The 22,178-nt window shown below is 36.2% G+C and overlaps 1 protein-coding gene across 6 annotated transcripts in view; it reads right to left on the reverse strand.

The window, feature by feature from the left end:
* RIC1 (RIC1 homolog, RAB6A GEF complex partner 1) overlaps positions 1 to 22,178 on the reverse strand; it is a 144,155-nt gene that overhangs the window by 61,294 nt on the left and 60,683 nt on the right. For all 6 annotated transcript variants that reach the window (XM_027549327.1, XM_027549326.1, XM_027549325.1 and 3 more), the window contains 2 exons: positions 19,806 to 19,885; positions 4,682 to 4,789 (listed from right to left, as the gene is read on the reverse strand). In XM_027549327.1, coding sequence (XP_027405128.1) covers positions 4,682 to 4,789; positions 19,806 to 19,885 — 188 coding nt within the window. The remainder of the gene's footprint in view (positions 1 to 4,681; positions 4,790 to 19,805; positions 19,886 to 22,178) is intronic.

The following is a 22,178-nucleotide window of genomic DNA, read 5'->3' on the forward strand; positions in this document are numbered from 1 at the left end:
TAACAGCTATGTGATATCCCAGGGGTGTCTGTTATTGCTGTTGTTATTCAATTAAGGATCTTAGAAGCAGAATAATAGGATTTTAGAAGGAGAATAACAGGATTTTGGAATCTAATTAGTCAAATATTCTTAATAGGAAATATATAATTAATAATTACCAATTCTCAAATATATAAATATGTTTGTTACCTAATTAATATTAAATACTATATATACTACATGGGGCTTTCTATGTGCCTGGGAAAAAGGAAGATAGAGAATAAACTGTAAAATTTATTAGCATTTATTATTAGTTAGAAACACAGTAAGAGTTTTAATTAAAAATCATATTAGTACTTTTTTTTTTTAATTAAAAAAATTTTTTTGTACTGGGATATAGCCAGCTAACAATGTTGTGACAGTTTTAGATGAACAGAGAAGAGCCTCAGCCATACATACACATGTACCCATTCTCCTGCCAGCCCCACTCCCATCCAGGCTGCCACATAACACTGAGCAGAGTTCCATGTGCTATACAGTAGGTCCTTGCTGGTTATCCATTGTAAGTATCGCAGCGTAGTACTTTTTATTTTCTAAACATACTCTATCCTTAATCAATAACAAGAAAAAGATGTTTAACATTTAATCCTATTCCTTCTTCAATAAAAAATTAAAGATGGCAGTACTCTTGCCATCTTATGCCTATAAGCAGCGGTCTGTCCCTGTCTTTATTTGACTTATTTTCAGCAGTTTTCAGAGAGAAAACAGAAGGCTAAAAGCCCAATTTTCATACCTCCTCACTCAATTGAAAATTATATAGGAATTCTCCAACTAAATTTCCAGGAGGTCCATGTTACAGGTGCTAATAGTAACACTCATCTGAAATACAATCATTTTACTGACGTTTTGAGAGAAACCTTAGAGATTTCCAATCATCTAAATAAGTAGGTTAAAAACGAGCACAAGTTACACTTGTACAAGATAGCAGGAATTCTTTTTTTTAAAGGTTTTTTTCCTATCCTATTTCCATGAACTGTATATTTTTCCCCCCACCAGGTGGAGGCAGAAAGCCATGCTTGTACAGTCCCACATAGCTCGGTTCCTAGACATTCAAAATTCCTCACACAAGTTACATTCTTAAACAGAATCTCTATGCTGAAATAAAATCCGAGATTGAGAGTAACCTTAACGCAATCTTTTGTAGCCCTCATCACATTTGAAAGTGAATAGAAACACCAAAAAGGCATTCTTTTTCTCTGAGAATTGGAGTGAAAAAGGATAGATTAAACAAGGCAAGACAACAGTCAGCCACTTGCACACAATACTATTTAGTATGTTCCACTATCTGTACTGTATTCTAATAAGAGAAACAATAAAAGAAGCCGTTCATTACAACTGTGAATCGGAAGGATTTAAAAAACATAGGTACTGCACTCATATACAATAGCTTAATATATTCACATATTGCATTCATATAAATACTTCTTCCAAAACCTGTCCCCCTGCGCCACTCAGTTCTCATGCCCAGTTTCTTAGGTATTCTTCCAGAACAACACCTAATCTACCACCACCAGCGCTCGTTAAAAACAGGAACAGTAATGCTAGCATTATTACATACAGCATATTTTTCTTTTTTTTTTTAATCCAACAACATATTTGGGAGTTTTTTCAACAAAGAGTGCCCTCAACGTTTGTACAAAAGCAGAAGTATCTTTTTAAGTAATAACACTATGTTATACCATTTGAAACGAAGAAAACAGAGTAGCACTCATAGTCAACAAAAGTCAGAAATGCAGTTCTTGGGTGCAATCTCAAAAACGACAAAATGATCTCTATTCGTTTCCAAGGCAAACCATTTAATATTACAGTAATCCAAGTCTATGCCCCAAGCAGTAATGCTGAAGAAGGTGAAGTTCAATGGTTCTATCAAGACCTATAAGACATCTAGAACTAACACCCAAAAAGATGTTCTTTTCATTATAGAGGACTGGAATGCAAAAGTAGGAAATCAAGAGACACCTGGAATAACAGGCAAATTTGGCCTTGAAGTACAGAATGAAGCAGGGTAAAACCTAACACAGTTTTGCCAAGAGAATGCACTGGTCACAGCAAACACTCTCTTCAACAACACAAGAGACAACTCTACACATGGACATCACCAGATGCTCAAAACTGAAATCAGACTGATTATATTCTTTGCAGTCAAAGATGGAGAAGCTCTATACAGTCAGCAAAAACAAGACCAGGAGCTGACTGTGGCTCAGATCATGAATTCCTTATTTCCAATTCAGACTTAAATTGAAGAAAGTAACACCACCACTAGACCATTCAGGTATGACCTAAATCAAATCCCTTATGATTATCAGTGGGAGTGACAAACAGATTCAAGGGATTAGATCTGATAGAGTGCCTGAAAAGCTATGGACAAAGGTTTGTGACATTATATAGGAGGCAGTGATCAAAACCATCCCCATGAAAAAGAAATGCAAAAAGGCAAAATGGTTGTCTGAGGATGCCGTACAAATAGCTGAAAAAAGAACAGAAGTGAAAGGCAAAGGAGAAATGAAAAGATTTGAATTCAAATTCCACCCATTTGAATGCAGAGTTCCAAAGAACAGCAAGGAGAGATAAGAAAGCCTTCCTCAGCAATCAATGCAAAGAAATAGAGGAAAACAATAGAATGGGAAAGACTAGAGATCTCTTCAAGAAAATTAGAGATATCAAGGGAACATTTCATGCAACGATGGGCTCAATAAAGGACAGAAATGGTATGGAACTAACAGTAGCAGAAGATATCAAGAAGAGGTGGCTAGAATACACACAAGACCTATACAAAGAAGATCTTCATGAGCCAGATAATCATGATGGTGTGGTCACTCACCTAGAGCCAGACATCCTGGAATGTGAAGTCAAGTGGGCCTTAGAAAGCATCACTACGAACAAAGCTAGTGGAGGTGATGGAATTCCAGTTGAGCTATTTCAAGTGCTAAAAGATGATGCTGTGAAAGTCCTGTACTCAATATGCCAGCAAATTTGGAAAACTCAGCAGTGGCCACAGGACTGGAAAAGGTCAGTTTTCATTCCAATCCCAAAGAAAGGCAATGCCAAAGAATGCTCAAACTACTGCACAAGTGCACTGATCTCACACGTTAGCAAAGTAACACTCAAAATTCTCCAAGCCAGGCTTCAACAGTACGTGAACGGTGAACTTCCAGATGTTCAAGCTGGATTCAGAAAAGGCAGAGGAACCAGAGATCAAATTGTCAACATCCGTTGGATCACTGAGAAAGCCAGAGAGTTCCAGAAAAACATCTGCTTTATTGACTACGCTAAAGCCTTTGCCTGTGTTGATCACAGCAAACTGTGGAAAATTCTTAAAGAGATGGGAATACCAGACCACCTTACCTGCACCCTGAGAAATCTGTATGCAGGTCAAGAAGCAACAGTTAGAACTGGACATGGAACAACAGACTGGTTCCAAATTGGGAAACGAGTACATCAAGGCTGTATATTGTCACTCTGCTTATTTAACTTATATGCAGAGTACATCATGTGAAATGCCAGGCTGGGTGAAGCACAAGCTGGAATCAAGATTGCTGGAGAAGTATCAATAACCTCAGATACACAGATGACACCAACCTTATGGCAGAAAGCGAAGAAGAGCTAAAGAGCCTGTTGATGAAACTGAAAGAGTGAAAAAGTTGGCTTAAAACTCAACATTCAGAAAACTAAGATCATGGCATCACTTCATGGCAAATAGATGGGGAAACAATGGAAACAGTGACAGACTTAATGTTGGGGGGGCTCCAAATTCACTGCAGATGGTAACTATAGCCATGAAATTAAAAGACACTTGCTCCCTGAATAAAAGCTATGACAAACTTAGTCAGCATATTAACAAGCAGAGACACTACTTTGCCAACAAAGGTCCATCTAATCAAGGCTATAGTTTTTCCAGTAGTCATGTATGATGTGAGAGTTGTACTATAAGGAAAGCTGAGTGCTGAAGAATTGATGCTTTTGAACTGTGGTGTTGGAGAAGACTCTTGAGAACCCCTTGGACTGCAAGGAGATCAAACCAGTCAATCCTAAATGAAATCAGTCCTGAATACTCATTGGAAGGACTGATGCTGAAGCTGAAGCTCCAATACCTTGGCTATCTGATGTGAAGAACCAGAAAAGACCCTGGTTCAACCCTTTTCTAACCATGGTCCTTGGAAAAGACCCTGATGCTGGCAAAGATTGAAGGCAGGAGGAGAAGGGGACGACAGAGGATGAGATGGTTGGATGGCATCATTGACTCCATGGATGTGAGTTTGAGCAAGCTCCAGGAGTTGATGGGACAGGGAAGCCTGGCATGCTGCAGTCCATGGGATCACAAAGAATCAGACACGACTCAGCAACTGAACTGAACTATATCATTTGAACAATTCTAGATCTTATAAAAAAATAAAAATTTCTAAATAGAATTATAATTGATGTATCCAAACTGTGGGCTTTATTACTATAATTTAAATATAATAATGTACTATTTTGTAAGGTTTTACGTTTTTTATAAGACTAATCAAGAATTTCTAGGACTAAAAAGAAATGATCCTCGATGACAAGAAGTAAAATCAACTTTCTTATTGCTCATGTGATTAACAAACCCCACCCTGTATACTGTCATCACGAAATGCTAAGTTTAACCAAAGTACTGTACCTCATGATGGGTGCTTGCAAATCCAGTATTTTCTTCATCTCTAAATTTAATGCTGGAGCACACTGTTCCTCCTTAAAATGGGGTGTCCCTTTCATTTGTGGGCTTCCTCTAAAAAAAAGAATACACAGGATTAAAGAGAAAGATATTTAATTCAATCATATGTACAAATTAAGTGTTCATCCTTTAGGTTCTCAAGTAAAAAACATATTTAAATTCCATTTTAGCAGACAATATCAATTAGAAATTAATGTGTTTGACCAATGTAACCTGTGTTGGGGGCGGGGGAGGGTTGGTAGTAGAGGGAGAAAAGCAAAGAATCTAAAACACACACACACACACGACAGTCAAGATAAAAGTGAATTCTCAAAGGAACCAAGAGAGAGCTTATTTACAATGACTGGTTGCCTTTTTCTGAGTTGGACAACTATGGAACTTATATACCATTCTATCGTATAGTGCATATCCGAAGTGATCCAAATCGTCACCTCGTCTTACCTTAGTCCACACCTCACTCTTGCTTTCTATCCTTTAGGTGTATATCAGACAGAAGGTCAGATTCAGGGATACAATTAGGAGATGTTTTAAGTAAGTGGTAATAAATGGCAGAATGGCTAAATTTGAAAACTCCTTGGCACTAAATGGCTGCACTAGAGCAGCTAGGTCAATGCCAACATAATTGAGCTGTCACACACACACCCTCAAAAGGACTATAAAGATGTTTTAGGATCTTTATAACCATATGGCATTTGGACCATTCTTTCTCAATGCCTGTGCTAGGATTTAATAGCTATCTGTCTATTCTCTTACTATCAGTTATGATTAACTTAAGGCAACAATTAGTCTGCCTCCATCATCTTTCCATCTTGTTAGCTATAATCCTATAAACCAATTTGTCAATATTACTAAAATTATGTGCAAAGAGTCTAACAAGTTAAACAGCTTTTAAGAGTCCTAGCTTTGAGTAAGAAAATTATTCAGATACTTTTTTAGTTTTAGGTTATTTCCCATACTGAAGCCTGATGGGGCTTTATCATCATCCAGCTACTGCCATGTGCTGGAATATCTGATTCTTTCTACATGTCTGAATGGCTAAACGGGCTAATGTTTAACCAAACATGTTCATATTCAATTAGTATGTCTGAGTGATATGATAGCCCTTAGAAGGCCACTATGAGTTATTATCAATAATTTATAGGAGTCACATCTGACCAATCACACAAAACACTGTGATGAATTTCCTGAGACATTCTCCATGTACATCTAGTTTTAAAGTTATTTTTCAAAGTAATACATACATATACTGATAAAAAGTCAAACAATGCTAGAAGGCTTACAACCAAGAAAACTACAGAAGTAGTCTTTTTTCAGTGACAAAGCAGCCAGCTTGAATTCTTTGAGCTGTTATCTTTTTTTATCTACTTGCATATTTTTAAACCATGTGTTTACACTGCTTTAGCATCATTAATTTTAGACATTATTGACTTTCTATTCTCAGTTACCATTTTCTCCCCATCCTCCCAATATAATTACACCAAATGTTTTCATTATGATGATTATATAAATATGTTTCACTTCTGGGTCAAGTAGTGTTCAGTAATTACATTTCTTTCCTTATATAACTTGATAATTTTCTTGAAGTTAACTTTACCACATGCCTCCATTTGCTTGATTTCCTTTAAACTTATACCTAATTGTCTCATATTCCTTAACAGCTCTGACAAAACAACTCTCAATAAAATCTTCTATTTGGGCAAACCTGTTATAGAACTTATCATTTCCATTCCCCCTGCCCCTGCTTCTGGAGTCACCCTTCTTTATGCCCAATGGCCTACTGCCTAAGTCTAGTGCATAGTTATTGAATATGATATTTACTTCGTCATCATCCTTATGATTTCTTTGCTTCCTTCCTATGTTGAATCCTTTATTTTATAGATCCCGTATCTTCCTTGGTTCACATATTCTTGGGGCTTCCTGGAAAGGTGCATGAGAAGTAAACTTAGAACTCTCAAGTCTGAAATGTCTCTATTTTATTATGACACTTGAATGAATGCTTGTCCCTCCAAAAAAGACTATGATAAAGTTGTCTGAAAAGGCATTTCTTCTGCTACTGTTCTACATCCTAGGAGGGTCCCACAAATGTTTCTTCCAATGCTTTTACTGAATTTTAAATTTCTGCTATCATACTTCTCAATTCCAGGAACTTTCTCACCGATTTCCCCTTTTTTCTTATAGAATCATTTTTTTAAAATTAGGCACTATCTGTTTAAGGTTGTTTATTATTATCTCCCCAAAGTGTTTTTTTTCCCTGCACTATTTCCTTTCCATCATTTGCATTTTTAAAAAAGGTTTATTTATTTATTTGGCTGCACTAGGTCTTCACTGCAATGTGCAGGCTTTCTCTAGCTGTGGCACAAGGGTTCTAGAGGGTGCAGGCTCAGCAGCTGCAGTGAGCCGGCTCTCTAGTCGCAGCACACGGACTTAGCTGCCTCATGGCTCGTGGGATCTTCTTGAGCCAGGGATCGAATCCGCATTCCCTGCACTGGAAAGTAGATTCTCAACCTCTGGACCACCAGGGAAGTCTCATCTATTTCCTGTGAGTTTCCTTTTTTCTGTGTGTGTGTCTATTTTACATTGGAAACTCTCTTAAGATGGCTAACAATCCTTAGCTAACAATATTTCTTCATGTTTAACAGGTTAGTAAGAAAAAACAAATTATAAGCTCTGTGTTAAGTTGGGTTGTCAACTGGTGGCCCTCAGTATACTGGCCAGAAGTCTTCCAATATGATAGCCTGTTGGGTCATTCATCTGGAGTGATTTAATTTCTCCAGGAAGAATCCCTCAATCCTATCTGGGATATTTAAGTACAGAAGCCAGATGTCTGGAGCAGAGCAAGGGAAGAAAGCTTGACATGCTATCATTCAGCACAACTTTCACTTAATCACCATCTTTAGTTTAGCATCTCATCCTTGCCCTATTCTATGCCTGGAATCCCTCTGGTTTAAACAGACAGTGTATTTCCTGCCTCCTGTGAGGTAAGAACATAGAAATTCCATTCCCTGTTCAGATTTTTCAAACAATCCCCATTTATGGCCCTCTATATTCTGTGATATTAGTACCTGAGCCATTCTAGAGTTCTGATCAAACAAGTTGTTGTTCATCAATATCAAATATGCAACCACAGGCTCTCAGGTTTGATATTCTTCTTGAGTCATTTATTCTTATCCAAATTTTTGGTTATTGGTTAGATATTTCCAGCTGTCATTAAAGGTGAAAACAGAATTTCAACTTTTCGTTCTAATTGCTGATTTTCAAGAAAAAAGCAGAGGTCTTCCCTGGTGGTCCAATGGATGGGAATCCGCCTGCTAATGCAGGGTACACAGGTTTGATCCCTGGTCTGGGACGATTCTACATACTGAGGAGCAACTGAGCAGGAGCACCACAACTACTGAGTTCATGTGCTACAACTACTGAAGCCTGGGCGCCTAGAGCCTGTGCACCACAGCAGAGAGGAGCCACTGCTTGCCACGACTAGAGAAAGCCAGCACATAGCAACAAAGATCCAGCGCAACCAAAAAAAGTGGAAACCTCATCACCCATCTTTAAACTGCAAACTATTTTCCTTTATATAAATACTATCATTCAGTAAAGCTAAAGTATTAACCATTTTATAGCAAATTCAAGTAAATTCTGACTTCTCAGTGACTTTCACTGCAAAACTAAGAAATATATTTCACAGTATAGTTTCCATTGCTTCCTCTAAACGTACTAAAATGCAGTCAACTGTTAAAATCACAATAACAAAAAAAATTAACTTTCTGATCAAAAATACTCTTACTTATAATTCAACAATAATTTGAGTACTGCATCAGATTTTTGAAAGGGCAGGTTTCTCTGGTGGCTCAGATGGTAAAGAATCTGCCTGCAATGTGGGAGACCTGGGTTCGATCCCTGGGTTGGGATGATCCCCTGGAGAAGGGAATGGCTACCCACTCCAGTATTCTTGCCTGGAGAATTCCATGGACAGAGGAGTCTGGAGGGCATAAATGATCAGACATAACTGAGCAACTTTCAATCATCCATGGAAGATGAGGTGGGAAGGGTAAATTAAAGTCTAACTATGAAGAGCACTGAATGCCAGAAGGAAAAAAAAAGCAGTAAATTGAGCATTCACTAAATATGAGTACACAATAAATTCTGCAGACATTATCTCAATCGACTGACTACCATCCTTTGAATCAGGCATTATCATCTCTATTTTTCCAGAAAAGAAACTGAAGCTTCAGTTTATTATTAAGAATTCTGTTTACAGTCACACAACTAGTAAGCGCAAGAGTTGACATGTGAGCCAGTGGTTTCAATTCCAGGTGGTAAGAAACTGAAAACTAGTAGAATTAAAGAGGTTAATAATAACCTTTGTGTACACAAAGAAATATTACAATGAATGCCAAAGAAGGGATTAGGGATAGAGTGGGGAGGAACAGTCTGTAGATCACTTAGGAGACTATTAGCAAGAGTACGCAAAGTCATCTGCTGGCAGACAACTTTATCATAACCTTTTCTGAAAGGAGATAATAAAAGCATACTGAGAATTATAACTCTCACTCAGTAACAGAGGCTTCTTAGAGACAGACACAACCACACTGTATGCATACCTGGTTGTCATTTAAGCTACTGAAAAATAATGTATTTCTCATTCTTGGGCACATAAAATTGTGCTTTCCTGACCACTTAAGATGATGCTGTTAAAGTGCTGCACTCAAGATGCCAGCAAACTTGGAAAACTCAGCAGTGGCCACAGGACTGGAAAAGGTCAGTTTTCATTCCAATCCCAAGGAAAGGCAATGCCAAAGAATGCTCAAACTACAACACAATTGTACTCATCTCACACGCTAGTAAAGTAATGCTCAAAATTCTCCAAGCCAGGCTTCAGCAATATGTGAACTGTGAACTTACTGATGTTCAAGCTGCTTTTAGAAAAGGCAGAGGAACCAAAGATCAAACTGCCAACATCCGCTGGATCATGGAAAAAGCAAGAGAGTTCCAGAAAAACATCTATTTCTGCTTTATTGACTATGCCAAAGCCTTTGACTGTGTGGATCACAATAAATTGTGGGAAATTCTGAAAGAGATGGGAATACCAGACCACCTGATCTACCTCTTGAGAAATTTGTATGCAGGTCAGGAAGCAACAGTTAGAACTAGACATGGAACAACAGACTGGTTCCAAATAGGAAAAGGAGTACGTCAAGGCTGCATATTGTCACCCTGCTTATTTAATTTATATGCAGAGTACATCATGAGAAACGCTGGACTGGAAGAAATATGAGCTGGAATCAAGACTGCCAGGAGAAATATCAATAACCTCAGATATGCAGATGACACCACCCTTATGGCAAAAAGTGAAGAGGAACTCAAAAGCCTCTTGATGAAAGTGAAAGAGGAGAGTGAAAAAGTTGGCTTAAAGCTCAACATTCAGAAAACGAAGATCATGGCATCCGGGCCCATCACTTCATGGCAAATAGATGGGGAAACAGTGGAAACAGTGTCAGACTTTATTTTTCTGGGCTCCAAAATCACTACAGATGGTGACTGCAGCCATGAAATTAAAAGATGCTTACTCCTTGGAAGGAGTAAGTAAGGAAGGAAGAAGGAAAGTTATGACCAATCTAGATAGCATATTCAAAAGCAGAGACATTACTTTGCCAACAAAGTTCCGTCTAGTCAAGGCTATGGTTTTTCCTGTGGTCATGTATGGATGTGAGAGTTGGACTATGAAGAAGGCTGAGCGCCGAAGAATTAATGCTTTTGAACTGTGGTGTTGGAGAAGACTCTTGAGAGTCCCTTAGACTGCAAGGAGATCCAACCAGTCCATTCTGAAGGAGATCAGCCCTGGGATTTCTTTGGAGGGAATGATGCTAAAGCTGAAACTCCAGTACTTTGGCCACCTCATGCAAAGAGTTGACTCATTGGAAAAGACTCTGATGCTGGGAGGGATTGGGGGCAGGAGGAGAAGGGGACGACAGAGGATGAGATGGCCGGATGGCCTCACTGACTCGATGAACGTGAGTCTGGGTGAACTCCGGGAGATGGTGATGGACAGGGAGGCCTGATGTGCTGTGATTCATGGGGTCGCAAAGAGTCAGACACAACTGAGCGACTGAACTGACTGACTGACCACTTAAAATGAGGTACGGCCATGTGACTTGTTTTGGCCTACAAAACACAAGGGGAAGTGATTTGTGTTACTTCTGGGCAGAGTATTTAAGAGCCAACACTTAGCACATGATGCTCTGCTTTAATCCTCTATCTCAGGGACTTAGCTGTCATAAGCTTAGCTTATGACATATAATACAGCTGTCCCTTGGTGTCTGGAGAGGACTGATTTCAGGACCCACCATGCATATCAAAATCTACTGATACTTAAGTCCCACAGTTAGTCCTCTTTATCTGTGGTTCTGCATTCACAGATTCCACTAACCATGTGTCATGTTGTACTATATCTTTATTGAAAACAATCCACTCATAAGTGAACCTGTACAGTTCAAACCCATGTTGTTCAAGGGTCATCTATATACTATGTCAAATAACTGTAAGAGTTATTAGACTGTGGTCCAGTAAAACCCAACAGTAGCTTGTGATTATCATTCATAGGTGATTTTATTCAGTATGCAGTCTGAAGAGCAGAAAGAAAGAATGAAGAAAAATGAATGTAGCTTAAGAGACCATGGGGCGCCACCATGCATACCATCACACATATAATGGGAGTACCAAAGGAAAGGCAAGAGAAAGGACACAGGAAGAATAACTGAGGAAATAATGGATAAAAATGTTCCAGATATGATGAAGACATGAAATCTACTATCCAAGGAACATAGCAAACTCCCAAGAAGGATAAATTTAAAAAGATTCACACCAAGATACATAATCTGTAAACTACTGAAAGACAGAATCTTGAAAGCAACAAGGGAAGTGACTTGTCATATGCAAGGGATCCTCAGGACTTCCCTAGTGGTCCAGCGGTAAAGAATCCATTGTGCAGTGCAGGGGATGTGAGCTCAACTGCTGGCTGGGGAACTAAGATCCCACATGCTGCAGAGGAACTAAGCCTGCATGCTCATTCATGAACACCTTATTGACAAATTCAGACTTAACTTGAAGAAAGTAGGGAAAACCACTAGGCCATTCAGGTATAACCTAAACCAAATCCCTTATGATTGATTATACAGTAGAAGTGGCAAATAGATTCAAGGCATTAGATCTGATAGATGGAGTGCCTGAAGAACTATGGATGGAGATTCATATCAAAAAAGATATGACACATGGAAAACAAATAGCAAAATAGCAGAATTCCTTTATCATCAATTACCTTATCTGTAAACAGATTAAACTCTCCAATTAAAAGACACATTGACTGAATATAAAAATAAATAAATAAAAAATAAAAATAAAATAAAAAATAAAAAAATATATGATCCCACCTCTAAGTTTTCTATAAGAAACTCATTTTAGAGCAAAAGAAATAAGTTGAATATGAAAGGATGAAAAAATATTTCATGCAAATAGCAAATAAGACAAAGCTAGGTGGTTGTAGTAATATCTGACAAAATACTTCAAACAAAAAATTGTTACAAGAGATAAAGGACATTGCATATTGATGAAAGAGTCAATCCAGCAAGAAGATATAACTATTATAAACAGATAAAACTTTTAATAACAAGAGTCTGAAAACTTATGAAGCAAATACTGAAGCAACGGAAGGGAGAAATAATTCAAAAGTAACAAATGGACATTTCAATACCCCACTTTCAATAATGCACAGTACAATTAGACAGAAGATTAGTAAGGAAATAGAAAATCTGAACATTATAAACCACTCAGAGCTAAGACACATACCAGACTACCAGGTAACAGCAGAATATACATTCTTTCACAAACATACATGAATAGAACACATTAGGTCACCAAAATGCCTCAATACATTTAAAAAGACTGAAATCAATATCTGATCACCATGGAATGAAACTACATAGCAATAACAGAAGGGAAATTATGAAATATCCAAAAATGTAGAAATTAAGTCTCAGAGACCGCCAACAGGTTAAAGACCAAAAGGAAAATTAAAAATCCTTTGAGACTAATGAAAACAACGTCATAGAGGGCAGTAAATGCAGTCATCAGAGGAAAATATACAGCCAAGATGTTTACACTTAGAAGAAAAATCTCAAATCTATAACCTAACTTCACATCTCCTAAAAGGAACAACAGAAGGAGCAAACTTAAAAGAGTTGGATGTGACTTACCGACTGAACAACAACAAAACTAGCAGAAGGAAGGATATAATGAAGACTGGAATGGATATGAACAACAACAACAAAAGAACCCCAGAGAACTGGAAAATAATAGAGAAAATCAAATAAAGCACAGGTAGTTCTCTGAAAACATCAATAAAACTGAAAAACCTAAGGAAAAAAGATTCAACTTACTAAAATTAGAAATGAAAGAAGGGGCATTACTACTGACCACAGAGAAATAAATGGATTATAAGAGAATTCATATATTTCAGTTCAGTTACTCAGTCGTGTCCGACTCTTCGCGACCCCATGAATCGCAGCACGCCAGGCCTCCCTGTCATCACCATCTCCCAGTGAACTTGAATTTTCTTCTTTTCCGAACACACACACTGTCAAATGTCCAGTGGAAGTAGATTATGTTTAATAATTCAAAAGGCAACCCAGACAGTAACAACTGCAACTTACTAAAGACCTACTAACTCACTATTCTTATCTTACAGATGCATAAAAGCATAGAAAATAACCGAACAAGCAGCTTTTCCAAGTCAATGCCTGCAAAAAGTAGGACACAGATTGAAACCCAGGTGTCTCCAATTTCAAATTCTATTCTCTTCTCCAGATCTCTAAACTGCTATGTATTTATTAGAAGTAATAATACTAAGTCCAATATCATAAGAATGAAAAATGAAATTAAGCCATTTTTAGAGTTTTGTTTTACTGATGTATTTTTCATGAATTAAAAGCAAAGTTTCACTATACAATTAAGTAAGGGCTTCCCCGGTGGCACAGTGGTAAAAATTCCACCTGCCAATATCAGAGACAAGCGTCTGGCAGATTCCCTAGAGAAAGAAATGGCAACCCATTCCAGTATTCTTGCTTGAGAAATTCCATGGACACAGAAGCCTGGCGGGCTACAGACCCATGGGGTTGCAAAGAGTCAGACAAGCTGAGCACATGCGCGTGCACACACACACACGTGCACACACACAATTAAACTCAACAGGCATTTATTTCAACAAAGTCTACTTGTGCAAGAAATCTCAAATACTTTAAATGCCAGCTAAAGAAAACAACGAGGTGGCTCAGGTGGTAAACAATGCGGGAGACCCAGGTTCAACCAGTTGGGAAGATCTTCTGGAGAAGGAAATGGCAACCCACTCCAGTACTCTTGCCTGGAAAATCCCATGGACAGAGAAGCATGGTAGGCTACAGTCAATGGGATCACAAAGAATTGGACATGACTAAGCGACTTCACTTTACTTCACTTCAAAGAAAACAACATGGCAGATGACCTGATAAATCTTGTGGTAGAGGGGCAAGGAGGGGTATGGAGGGCACAGTAACACAGGGACATGGGACAGGAATTTCAAAAGTACAGTGTTTTCCTAGCAACGTAACTTACCCAAGGCCTATCTTTCCTTCTAAGTATAGCTCAAATGTCCCTATCTACAAAACTTTCCCTGACAATTCAAGCATCTTTGCCTGAAATGCTATTAATATTACCACTTTCAGGGATGTTCACTGGGCATTTCTCATTTTTATACTGCTGTTAAATACTTACTTCTTCCTTAGCATCTTATACCTTTCATCATCAGGACAGCTAATGTCTTACAAATGATACCATAGCACACAATAAGTGTTTGATGATGATAATGAAAATGAATCTAACTTCAGATTTTTACATCTTTTCTTTTTCCCCAGTTTACTGAGGTGTAACTGACATAGAACCCTGTATGAGTTTAAGGTGCACAACAAAATGATTTACATATATATTTTAAAATATATATGTATTATATATATATAATATATATACATATATATGTGTAAATATATATACTTATTTCTTCCTTAGCATCTTATACCTTTCATCATCAGGACAGCTAATGTCTTACAAATGATACCATAGCACACAATAAGTGTTTGAAGATGATAATGAAAATGAAAATGTATATATACATATACATACATATACATATATACATGTATATATATTTACATATATATTTTAAAATAATTACATTTTTTTTCCCTTGTGATGAGAACTTTTAAGATCTATTCTCTTACAACTCAGATTATCAAGTTTTAAAATGTCTGGAATGTGTTAGACTTGATCCAGCAAGTTCTGGCAGTCCTAAGTGAATTCTGGACTAAAAGGCTTTGATTCTCCAACCAGAGTTCTGGTAAGGCTCAGGATGTTTTCTTTCCTCAAACTCCATACCTCATATAGCATCATTCTGAGTCAATCTAATTGTTTGCCAGAATGTCAATAATGAAAACATTTTGGGATGAAATAAAATGATGATATCTTAAATGTGCTAAAACATACCCAATGAAAAAAGACCAGAAACTGTTCAAGTTGACGGACAGGGACATAGATGGTTCGTCACTTTATTACTAGAATAACAGAAAACTGGTGCCAAATTAGCCCTCCAGATACAACTGAAAACAAAAAAAAAATGGATAAAATGTAAGAAACAGTTTTCAGACACTGCATAACAGGCAGCACAGGACTGTACTCCTGAGTGAAGGGAGGCAAACAAAGCTTCCTGGTAGAAGTCACTTTTGAGATTACCATGTAAGTTAGGAGAACACAAGCATAATACAGCAGTCTTGTTAAGTTGAGCAGAAGAAGATTAAAGTTTAGGGAAGCAGAAGCAGCTATTTGTGGAACAGAGTACAAGAGAGGCAGGAGATACAGAAAAAGAGCTCTGGAAACCAATATAGGTTCCCCTTAAATGTTGCTAAATACTAAGCTACGACTGTATATAGGGAAACTCCACAAGGTCAGCCAAAGAAAAACTTCCAGAGTTTCAAACTGTATAGCTCATAGAGGGCTTGGGGAAATCCTAGCTCTGACCAGATCAAAGAGACCTGTTTAAAGACCCAGGACGTTAGAATAGAGCTCAGAAGTGCTAATATAGCCTAAAGGTTGAATCCACCCTAAAAATACATAAATAAGCTCCAAAAGGATCAAGAAAATCTCCAACTTAACTGCTCTCCAAGACAAACCTCAACATTCTTTAAAGCAAAAGAATAAAAATCAGACACTCAATACGTAATACAATGTCCATTCTCCAATCTTAAATCACTAGACATGTGATATGCCCCAGCAATTCAACTCCTAGGTATTTATTTACTGAAATATAAAGCTAATTGGAGAGTAAAACGAGACTGGAATCTGAAAAAGCAGACTAGGTTCACAATTTCACTTATTACTGTTTATATGTCTCTATTTGTGCATTTAATGTAATTTTTTAAAGATAACACTCCCTTTATAGTTGTCACAAAATATTGGATAAATTTCCTGTGCTGTTCAACATATTCTTGTAGTCTATCTTACACTCAATGGTTTCTATCTGCTACTCTCTCATGCCTATACTGCCCCTCTCCTCACAGGTAACCAGTCGTTTGTTCTCTGTATCTGTGAGTCTATTTCTTTTTTGTTATGTTCATTAGTTTGTTATATTTTTAAGATTCCACATAGAAGTGATATACAGTATCTGTCTTTCTTTTTCTTTCTCTGTCTGGTTTATTTCACTTAGCACAATGCCCTCTAAGCCCATGCCCTCTAAATCCGTGATCTCTGCATGGAGATCAAACCAGTGAATCCTAAAGGAAATGAATCCTGAATATTCACTGGAAGGACTGAAGCTGAAGCTCCAATTCTTTGGCTACCTGATATGAAGAGCCAATTCATTAGAAAAGACCCTGATGCCGGGAAAGACTGAAGGCAGAAGGAGAAGGGGACAACAGAGGATGAGATGGCTGGATAGCATCACCAACTCAATGGACATGAGTTTTGGCAAACTCTGGGAAGCCTGGCATGCTGCAGTCCATAGGGTCAGAGAGTCAAACATGACTGAGAGACTGAACAACAACCTGTTCTAAGATAGAGCATGGCTCCCCTGGTAGTTCCGTGGTAAAGAATCTGCCTGCAATGCATGAGACATAGTTCGATCCCTGGGTCAGGAAGTTCCCTGGAGAAGGAGATAGCAACCCACTCCTGTATTCTTGCCTGGGAAATCCCATGGACAGAGGAATCTGGGAGGTTGTAGTCCACAGGGTCATAAAAGAGTGAGACATGACTTAGTGACTAAACAACAACAAAGATGGAGTATATGAGAAAAGATAGGCAGTCTGAGAGCTAAGATGCTGTCACATAATTTGACGATGCTGAGATACTCTAGAAAAACTCATATGATAAACTCCTAAGATTCAGAAAAGAGAAGCAAGAGACAATAGTATTTCTAATTGAGAAGATGACTGACTACTGGCCTCAACTATACTGCCTCTAATCTTTAAGGCTACTATAAACCACTCCAGATCTTTCATTCATTTTTTTTTTTTTTTATTAAATTCCTGACTCACCAAATAAATCCAAGAGTAACAGAAGACTAGATGGAAAGAGGGTTGAGGCAGTGTAGTACTGGTGATTAAATACACAGATTCTGAAGTTACAACATTTAGGTCTGATCCTGAGTGTGTCATTTACTAGTGTGTGACTCTCGATGGGTTACTTGGCCTCTCTGCTGCAAGTAACTGTCCATAACTACCTCATCAGGTTGCGACAGGGATTAAATGAGTTTGAAAAGTGCTTAAAACAGTGTCTTGAACTGCATAAGTGTTTACAATGGCACAGATGATAATAATACACTCATTAAAACTAAATTTTTTCATTTAAAAATTTTATACAATTTTTAAAGGTTACTTTCCATTTATAGTTATTACAAAATATTGGCTGTATTCCCTATGTTGTGCAATACCTCCCTGAGCTTATCTTACATCCTATAAAAACTAAGTATTTTTTTTAAACTCTCCTCAAGTCAAATTTTAAAAACCTAAGCCATACAATCCTGCAAAGAACTGAAGAAGAAAATATTTTTATTCCCATTTTATAAACAGGTTCTACTAGGAAAACTAAGAAACTTACTAGACTAAAAAATCCAACTAGAAAGTAGTCTAGCACACAAATATTGGATTGGCCAAAAAGTTTGTTTGGGCTTTACGTCACATATTTTGGCCAGCCTAATATATAATAGACTGACTAATTTGCTCTGCAAAACTGTTCCTATATAAGAGATTTTATTTCATTTTCTAAAGCAGTTACTAGAAGTTAGACTCTAAAAAAAGTATACTATCAACTCAAAAGCAAAAAATGTACAACATACAGTATTCTTGCCTGCGAAATCCCATGGACAGAGGAGCCTGCCAGGCTACAGTCTATGGGATCACAAAGAGTCAGACACGACTGAGCAACCAACACAGGAAAAGCGTACAAATAATAGCAGTTGTCCATATTACTTTTTCCATCTATTAGGTGCTTATCTAAACATTTAATATGCATGATCTCATTTAATCCTTAAAATAATTACAACTGCTATTTCATTCTACAGATGAGGAAACTGAGGTTTTAGAGGGATTAACTTGATAGAAGTCATACAGCTGAAAAACAGCAGAACTGACATTTAATTCCAAGTCTATCTGATATCAAAGGCTATATCCCCTTTCATTACTATTCATGCTGCTCTAAGGCAATACATACTTTATTGAGGCTCACATACTAAAATATCTTCAATACAATGAAGATCATCCAAGTCAAAAAATAATAATAATAATGCTCTTTACTTCTCTAGCTTAACATATGCAGTTAAACAGCAAAATTCATGCATTGTTGGGATACTACTTAGTATTACAAGGTAAGAAACTTTTAAAAACCTCTGGAAAACAAAAAATGAATCTCAAAATACTATTTCAAAACACTGGAAATATATGTAAATCATGTTGGTAAAATGAAGTAAACTGTATCTTTCACTGTTTCCAGAGATGTCATTTACCTCCCCTGCCCATCTAGAAGAGAATAATAATCATCATCATCACCTATAAGGTGACCCTGTTTATTGCTTTTTATTTACAGGACTGTGTCTAAATTGAGAATTAAAATGGATTACATCTCCTCTTATAAGATTGCTCTTACCTATTTATTTTTGAAATCTTTGTGTTTTTTAGCAATTTATATGACTCCTTCATATAAAAAATAGTAAGCCTTGGTCCTATCGACTGCATAACTTTCCCCCAGTGCTACTTTTAATGTTTGTCAGTTTTACCACTGTTAATTTTCAGAAATTTAAACTTACATATAATGAAATCTATTTTCTCTTTCACTTCTTATATAACCAATAATATCTGTCTTCCACCGTCTAGAAATATGATAAATAATTCATTTATATTTTCATCCAGTTTTAATGGCTTGTTTTTTTAAAAAGGTATCACACATGAAAATTATGTTATTTTATTTCTAAAGTTCTTTTGATAAAATGTTCTTATTTCAAAAGGCAAACAACAACAAAAACAATATAAAACATACTGAACAACATAGATTAAAGATCAAAAGTTCAAGTTCCCTCAATTCTTTCGGGGCACGTACTTAGTTTATGCATATACTAAAACATACAGAACAAAGTACCTATAGCTTACTGACATTTTACCTCTTCTCTTCATAATCTGTTAGCTCATACATCCCCAATAGAGACTAAAGAATGCTAAAACTAGAGTATATTAACAGTAATTCTGAATGTCCAATAAGGGAGATAGTATTGGGTTGGCCAAAAAGTTCATTTGGGTTTTCCCATAAAACATTATGGAATATATTAATCCAACATTTCCAGACTTACTATAGAATTTTTTTATTCAAGTGACAGCAGTTTGAAGACCTAGTAATTTCTGAAACAGTGTTTTTGGAAATGCTGGCCCAGCACTTCAGACAACCCTAAAGTGCAACATTTTGTGAATACAAAGTACACAAATATTTAAAAAATAAAAGATAATGAACTTACTTGGGATACACTGGTTCATAAAGGTACTTGTCCCCTCTTGTAGATGTTATGTGAAAAAACAAGATGTAGCCATTTGCCGTCTGAAAGATAAATTTTAATTACCATGAATTAAAGGGTAAAGCTATGATTGTAACCTTAATTTTAATTTTATTTAAAGTATTTATTTCAAAGTATTTCTTTCTTTGAAAATATTTTAAGAATACTCTTTTGAAGACCTACAGCTAAATTATGCAAGAAAATGAATCACTTTGTTTCAGTATAATCTATCTTGTTCATAAAGTAACTCATGAAAGAAATTCATAGGTTTCAAAATATTCCATAGGTAATTGAAATTAATAATTTATAATATGCTGTAGACATTAGTATTCTAAAATAACTATTATTCAGGTAATAGATGGTTATTTTGCAAAATATACAGACTGTTCTGAACTCTGGAATAATATGGTAAAATTTTTCTGAGTTTTTAAAGCAATGACATCACCAAATTGTAATAGTATGATGAAATTCAACATACTTTATACATTTCAAAATCAATAAATTAGCCTGATTTACTACAAAATATACTCTTGAGAAAGAAGAAAAACAGAGAACCTTCAATTTCAAAAGTTTGAACATCAACTAATTTTTCTAAGTTAACAAAATGCTTCAAACTGTATTAAGTAGGTCAGAAAGAAAAATACAGTATCACTTATATATGGAACCTAAAATATGACACAAATGAAACTTATTTACAGGACAGAAACAGACTAACAGACACAGAAAACAGACATGGTTTCCAGGGTTGGGGATGGACAGACTGGGAGTTTAGGATGAGGCAGATACAAATTGTTATATAAGGAATGGACAAATAACAAGGTCCTATTGCACAGGGATCTACATTCAATATTCAATGTCTTGTGATAAACTATAATGGAAAAGAATATTAAAAAGACCATGTGTGTGTATATGTATGTATAACTGAATCACTATGCTGCAGAGCAATTAACACAGCATTGCAAATCAACTACACTTCAATTAAAAAATTATAAATTGTACTAAAACAAAGTGTCATGTGATCATGGCAGATATCTACTTGTGAAGCTCAACCAACCATTTTACATTTATATAAATATATTAAAAAAAACTATAGCTTTTTCTAAACAAGTACTTTCAGACATAACAGAATCAAATGGCAATGTTTTACTCAAACTACTTTATATTCATAGTGAATTCCTGGCATTTTAGTGGCAGGACAGCTTTACCAAAAATAGAAATAAAAAAAATAAATAAAAATTTTTTAAAATTATTCAAGGTTTCAAATTTCTTTCCAGTACAGGTTTTCTGTTTTTCATATAAAGGAATGCAAGAGGAAACACTAAATTTCTTCAGCAAAGCCAGGTGATCTGTTTTTAAGCTAAAAACTTTAATATTTCATAATGTTTTCCAAAACTCTAGTTCAACATATTGGGATACCAAATAAAAAAGGCTAAAATCCTCCAGATAAGATAGTCATTCTAATTCCTCATGTGCAATTTTATATTATTCTAATGTGAAAACTATGTGATCAAAAAGAAAATGGATGCAAATAAAAACCATACTGAAAGTTTCACAGACATCACGACCCCTATATAGATTTACTGACTGTTTAAAACGTGTAAACTCTACTACTACATGGGCTAGAAAAATAACATACATACTTTGTCTGGAATATCAGTCACTCAAAGTCAAAAGTTTAACATTTCAGAATATCAAATGCTAATAATATACTGAGAGTTTTAACAACCACTTAGAAGACTATAATGCCAGGGAAACTATAGCATCACTTTGCCCCAGCATTTAGAAACCTTACATAGACAGTATACTAGATGAAGTTACAAATATGGCTTGATTTACTATTTTGGTATTCTGTATCAATCATCTCTACAAGGTAAAATTGGTTTTGCATGTATATTAAATGTTATACATTTCCAGATATTAATGATATTCATCAGTGATAATTTCATAACCATGCCTGCCTTTGAACAACAAAAGTTTTGGTGGTAAACAATCGTTCTTAAAAAAGAGCATCTTTGTGTATCTATACCAAAACTGTTATTATTATGTAGTGAGACCGTAGTTAGGACGGTCCTTCTCTTCCTATCCCCAAATACTGCAAATTTAAGTATATAACTCAATAAGTATATTGCTCAATCAACAATTTCAAAACCTTCTTCTAGTATATATAATAAACGTAAGTACACACTCTAAGACCAGCTTTTCCAAAAAGTTAATGAAAAGACAAAATAAAGAACTTCAAAGTTCTCTTTCCTGTTATCATTCCTAATCTTAAAATATTTTTTTCTTTCTCCAAGGCATATTACTGGATTATATGGCTTTAACTACAGAGGTCCAGGA

This window comes from Bos indicus x Bos taurus, chromosome 8, assembly GCF_003369695.1.
Source record: "Bos indicus x Bos taurus breed Angus x Brahman F1 hybrid chromosome 8, Bos_hybrid_MaternalHap_v2.0, whole genome shotgun sequence".
NCBI classification, from domain to species: domain Eukaryota; kingdom Metazoa; phylum Chordata; class Mammalia; order Artiodactyla; family Bovidae; genus Bos; species Bos indicus x Bos taurus.